The sequence below is a fragment of the Falco peregrinus genome, chromosome 14 (assembly GCF_023634155.1).
Source record: "Falco peregrinus isolate bFalPer1 chromosome 14, bFalPer1.pri, whole genome shotgun sequence".
NCBI classification, from domain to species: domain Eukaryota; kingdom Metazoa; phylum Chordata; class Aves; order Falconiformes; family Falconidae; genus Falco; species Falco peregrinus.
Window position 1 is genome coordinate 20,719,307 of NC_073734.1, and position 6,036 is coordinate 20,725,342.

General features: G+C 64.4%; 1 protein-coding gene across 1 annotated transcript; it reads right to left on the reverse strand.

Moving 5' to 3' along the window:
- Positions 1–1,791: 1,791 nt before the first annotated feature.
- IRX3 (iroquois homeobox 3) lies at positions 1,792–5,829 on the reverse strand. The gene is given in 6 exon segments (XM_055818702.1): positions 1,792–2,143; positions 2,903–2,969; positions 3,529–3,595; positions 3,597–3,764; positions 3,766–4,656; positions 5,184–5,829. Coding segments are annotated over 6 exon segments (1,470 nt in total). The 5' UTR covers positions 5,406–5,829; the 3' UTR covers positions 1,792–2,088.
- Positions 5,830–6,036: the final 207 nt, after the last annotated feature.

A 6,036-nucleotide genomic window follows, 5' to 3' on the forward strand; every position in this document is an offset into this window, starting at 1 on the left:
GCCAGCGGCCCAGGGAGGCAGCAGGCGTGCACCGGGTGGGGGTCTCCCCACCGTATCTGCCAGGAAGAACATTAATTCTGAAATATGAACACACGTATATAAAATGCGTGTGTATACACACACATACATATACAGTGTAAACATGTATATAAATCTTATCACTTACAAATGCCTAGGATTTAAAATGTAGTTTATCGGCCTAGTGCAACCCAATCCTATAAATAATACATTCCTATCAGTATGACCTCAAAATGTCAATACCGCGCAGCCCTGCACATTTGCATATCTTGTACTGTCTAAACTTGAAGCATGTCAGCTATGTGCTTCTGTTTGTACTTTAACTTCATTTTAACTCTCGCTTCCTAGCTCCGAGCACCCTCCCCCTCTGCAGGGTCTGTCACCAAAATGAGAAAAGCACCAGCTATTTAATCACCACCTCCGTAATTATGCCATTTCCAGGACTGTAAGAAGAGGGAGGGTGGGGGGCACACACAGACACACACCCTCCCCAGACAGAGATGTTAAGGAAGAGCCGAGAAACAAAAGCAGGAGGGAGCCAGCCCCTGCCAGCTCTACCTGCCCAAGCTGCCCCCGCCAGCCGGGGGGCCTGGGGATGAGTGAGGCCATCTGCGGGCACCGGCTGCCGGTGGTCAATGGGGATGAAAGGAGGGGGGAGAACCCCCCACCCACCCAGCCACCCAAAATTTCCTAGGGATGGTTTTCATCTGGCTGCGAGGTGCGAGGGGGCCGGGGCGGGCTCCCCCCGCCGCCCGCAGCCACCGCACCCTCCCGGATCGGGCCAGTTCCCAGCGCTCTGCCGAGGAAATGGAGCTACGAGTTCCCGGCGGGGACAGCCCGGGGGGCGCGGGGCCGAGCGGGGGTCCCTGCCCGCTGTGCCCCGCTGTCCCGCTTCCCCGGGCCGCCGTTTCGGTCGGTAACTCCCGCCCGGCTGCAAGCCCTGGGAGCGGGGGGGGGGGCCGTACCCCCGGCCCCGCCGCCCGCTCCGCGCAGCCCCGCGGTCTGGGCCAGCCCCGGGCCCGCTCCCCGCTCAGCAGACCCGGCGGTGGCGAGGGGGGGAGTGTCCAGGACTGACCCCTGGGCTGCGCCGGGGCAGGGGATAACGCTGCTCTGTTACCGACCCGCTGCGACACCGACGGCCCCCGAAATTTCCTTTCAATTAACCCCTCCGGCGCCCCGTGCTGCCGCCGCGCTCCGAGGGGGCGGGCCGGTCGATAGCCGGCACCCGGTAATAAGGTCCTCGGGGGGCGATGGATCATCGCCGGGCCGCTGCCGCCTGCCCCCGGGCTCCTCCCCGGCGCCGTCCGCTGCTTCCCCGGAGCAGGGCGCTGCCCCCGGCCCCGCACACCGACACCCCCCCTACACACACAAACACCCGGTCCGCGGCGCGGCTGCCCCGCCACCGCCGAACCGACCGACCGACCGCGGGGCACCGGCACCGGGACGGGGCAGCGGCGCCTGCAGGGGGCGCTGCGGCTCCAGCGTTCGGCCCAGCCGCCGCCGCAACGGCCGCACGGCCCCGCCACCGGCCCCGCCGCCACCGGCCCGGCCCGGGAGCCGGCCCCGCCACCGAGCCGGCCCGGGAGCCAGCCCCGCCACCGAGCCGGCCCCGCCGAGCTCCGCTCCGCCCCGCGCTCTGCCTGAGGATGTACCGCTCCCGCCGCGTCCCCGGCAAAACAGTAACGGCGGGGGGGGGGTGCGGGGGGGGGGGGGGTGCTGCGGGGGCGGGGGAGAAAAATAACTCCAGAGGTGGGAAAAGAGAGTGTAGTCAAAGTGGCAACAGTTTATTTATTAGCCAAAAATATATACTTTCTTGTACAATTTGGTTCACACGTATGTACATTTTTACTGTATGTACAAAAACAAAAAACAACAAAAAAAAATCAAAACACCTAATTCTCACTGGACTTCCAAAAAACCTCACAAACTCAGCTAATCCAGATGATAGTACAGAAGCGGGTATTTTTTTTCCTTTTTAGTTTTAATATACGGACATGCTTACAAGTTGTAACTATACAGAGATTTATTATTTTTTTTTACAATCATTACAACAACAATTTAAAAAATTAACTATGATGATGACAACGCCGATAGAACCATAGCGGCATCAAGTTGGTTCTGGGGCCTGGAAAAAAATGACACAGAAAAAAAAATATATTTAATAGGATTTCTAGTCAGATTGGGCTGGCACAATATTTTTTCATTGCAGGTAGCACTGGTTTTGTTGTTGTTGTTGTTATTGTTTTAAAAAATAGATTTCTAAACATAAAAAGTTTTCAGAGCGACTCACAGCAAATTTATTTCGCTATGAAAATGCCACGGGCCCGATCCCCGTGGTTCTAATCAATCACAAGAGTTAATTGACGGCAGGGGCTGCCGCGCCGAGCCCAGGACGGCAAGTCTCAGCCTCGCAAGTTTGAGTACTAGCCGGGGATTTTTTTATTTTATTTGATGATATATTTTAGTTTACTATTTCCCTGCCGCCGCTGCATTTGGCCCTCAGCCCCGGCGACACCGGCGGTTGCTACTCGCGGTGCGGGCAGGCCGGCGGGGCTGGGGGACAGGCCGGCGCTGGCTGCCGCTGCTGGCCGCCCTCCCGGGACACGGACCGGGAAAGGGACACGGACCGGGAAAGGGACACGGACCGGGAAAGGGACACGGACCGGGGCCCTGCACGCGCCTCGGGCCTGCCCGCGGGAATCGCTCGCAAAGTCCAGAAGAGAAAAAACAGCGACAAAAATACAGAATCAGATCAACCCACCGCGCACGCAGAGGAAGAACAAGAAACCGCCCTGGAAAGGGAACTAAAGCAGCGGAGAAAATCAGCTAACCATTTACAACTCCCTCCACATATCCTTAGGAGACTGAGGAAGCAATCTCTTACCGCCTCTGCACTGGCTGGAAAGCTGTCTTTATTAACTTTTTCTCTACTTCCAAGGCACTAGATCGATCTAAAAAGAGAAAGAAAAAAAAAAAAAAAAAGCGTTCCTTTATAGCCCCCGTTTTATCTTCTACCACCCCCCACACACACACACACACATCCCTGAATTAAGCCTCTAGACTCAAGATCTCTTCTCAGCGAGTTGCAAACACGCCAGAACGACTGCTCCGCTGCGGCAGCGACCGTCCAAAGGAAAACAAGCCAGCCCCGGAGCAAGCCTTACGGCCGGGTCCTTCCCACAAAGACGATTTGAGCAGCAGCAACAACAACAGCAACAAAAATTATCTCCGTCGGAGGAAGGTAACTCCCGGGGTCTGAGCCCAGCCTGGCCAGGGCACCCCCCCTGCCGCCGCCGCCGCCCCCGCGGCCGCCCGCCCGCCGCCACCTGCGCCCCGACGGCCGCGCCGGCCCGGGGACCCGGTCCGAAAACCGCGGCGCCCCGCCCCCCCCCCCGGCGGCCCCCCGCGCAGGGTCCCGCGGGGCCTCCCGCGCCGCTCCGCGCAGCACCGCCGGGACCCCCGCGGCGGCCGCCGTCCCGTCCCGTCCCCGCCGCGTCCCTCAGCGGTCACCTGCTCCGGCGGGCTCCGCGCTCTGCGCCTGGTCCGCGGGCCGCGGGAAGGCGGCGGCGGCGGCGGGGGGGGGCGGCGGGGGCAGCCCCCAGCCCCAGCAGGTGGGGAGTGTTCAGTAAGGTCAGCGGGTGCGGGGACGGGTGGTGGTGGTGGTGGCCCGGGAAGGCGCGGTTGGTCCAGTTGGGGAACTTGCCCAGCGGGCAGGAGGAGACGAGTCTGTGGGGCGGCGGGGGCGGCGGGGGGGGGCAGCGGCAGCGGCTGGGGGGCGCCCGCCGGCGGGGAGCCACCGCCGGGAGACTTGCGGGGGTTGTCCGGGCTGGTGGCCGTCTCGGCCAACGACCAGATCTTGGGCTTCGGCAGGGTGCCTGCCAAAGCGCCGTCCGTCGGGGAGGAGGCGGCGGACGAGGAGGCAGAGGAGGGTGGCGAGAGGTGGTGCGGGGGGGGCTGCAGGGGCGGCTTGAGGGGCTCCAGGCCGGCGGGGGCGGCGGCGGCGGGGAGCTCGCACTTGTGGTGGTGGTGGTGGTGGTGATGGTGGTGGAGGTGGTGGTGGCGGAGGTGGTGCGGCTCCCCCTCGGCGGCCTTGACGTAGCGCTCCTCTGAGCCGGGCAGGTCCTCGAAGCCCTCGGAGCCCTCCGAGTCCGTCTTGGAGTCGGAGTGCAGGAGGTCGGCGTCCTGCAGCTCGTCCTCCAGCTCGTCCTTGTTGCTCTCGATGTTCTCGGTGTCGATGTTCTCCAGGTCGATCTCCTCCTCGTCCTCCCTCTTGTCCTCTTCCCCCTCGTGGTCGCTCCCGTAGGAGTTGCCCTCCTCGTCCGTCCGGCTGCGCGGGGCCCAGGTCATTTTGTTCTCCTTTTTGAGCCGCCGCCGCGCGTTGGCGAACCAGGTGGAGACCTGGGTGAGGGTCATTTTGGTGATGATGGCCAGCATGATCTTCTCGCCCTTGGTGGGGTAGGGGTTTTTCCGGTGCTCGTTGAGCCAGGCCTTGAGGGTGCTGGTGCTCTCCCGAGTGGCGTTCTTGGGCCGCGACGGGTCCCCGAACTGGTACTGCCCGTAGGGGTAGAAGGCGGGGTGGTGGTGGGGGAAGGCGGCGTGCTGCACCCCCGGGCTCTCCTTCAGCTCGTACTGGGCACCCTGCAGCGAGAGGGAAGGGGCGGCCCGGCTGAGACGGCGCGCCGGGCCCGGCCCGGGGCCCCTCCATCCCGCCGCCGTTACCGGCAGCGGAGCCCGCTCGGCACCACGGCGGCGCCCGAGCCGAGCCGCCTCCCCGCGCCGCCGCGCTCCCCGGCCCCGGGCACGCTGCGGCCGCTGCGGCCCGGGCCCCGCCGGCTGCCGGCGGCGCGTCAGGGAGGAAGAACCGGCTTCCCCAGGTGCGTGTGCGCGGCGGGGCCGCCGGCGGCCGGGGCCGGTCACCGCAGCCGTCAAGCCCCGCGGGCGGCGGTGGGGGGGAGCCGCGGGGTCGCCGCTCCAGCCCTGCCCCGCTCCGGCGGCGGCGGAGCTCCCGGGGCCGGGCGGCGATCGCGCCCCGGCTCCCCCGACAGCCCCTCCCGGCGTCTCCCCGCAGCGGCCCCGCGGGCCGATCCCCAGCGCGAACCGCGCCCGGGCCGGCCCCGGCCCGAGCGTCCCGGGCGGCGAGCGGCGAGCCCGGGGTGGCCTCTTACCAGCTGGGGGAAGATGGGCAGCTCGGCGGCGTAGGGCAGGAAGGCTCCGTAGCCCTGGGCGGCGGCGGCGGCGGCGTAGGGCGCGCCGTACATGGAGGAAAGCACGTTGGAGAGGGTCCCGGACGGGGCCAGCTCGGCGCCGCCGCGGGAGCCGCCGCTCCCCGGGCGCTCCGCCGGGTAAATCGGCCTGATGTACTGGTAGCCCAGCTGGGGGAAAGACATGGTGGGGGAGCGGGGGCAGGGGAGGGGGGGAGGAGGAGGAGGAGGGGGGGGGAGGAAAAGAGAGGAAGAAGGGAGAGAAAGGGGAAAAAGTAGCAGGGCCGGGAGCGGAGGAGGGAGCCTGGTCGCTCGCCCTCGCCGGCCGCCCGCACTTTCAGCGCGTCCCGCAAACTCCGGCGGACATTGGGGGGGGGGGGGGAGGGGGGGGGGAGCCGGGGGTGCGCGGAGGCCGCGGGCTCCCTCCTGTCCTCGGCCGCCGCGGTAAACGATCCGATCGCTTCTTTCTTCTCTCACTTTTCCTATTGATCTGAGTGGACCCAGGTCAGGTCCTAACAGATTGCCTGAGATTATTGGGACTCTGGGCTCTGATTGACATTTCTAGTCTCTCACAAGCCCCTCCTATTTCTTTTAAGTCTCTCTCTCTCCCTCTGCCTCCCTCTCTCTCTCATGCCCAGAGCTCGCTCTCGCCGGGTTTGTCACTAGCTGCTTCCCCCCTCTTCTCCCCCCCCCCCCCCGAAATCTGTTTACTGACGTCGCGATCTTTTATTTGAGTTGCTTTCAAATCTCGTTTTAGCGATCGCCAATCAGTTGTGTGTTTTACAAAGGTTTAACCCTACCTCATGGTATTCTAATT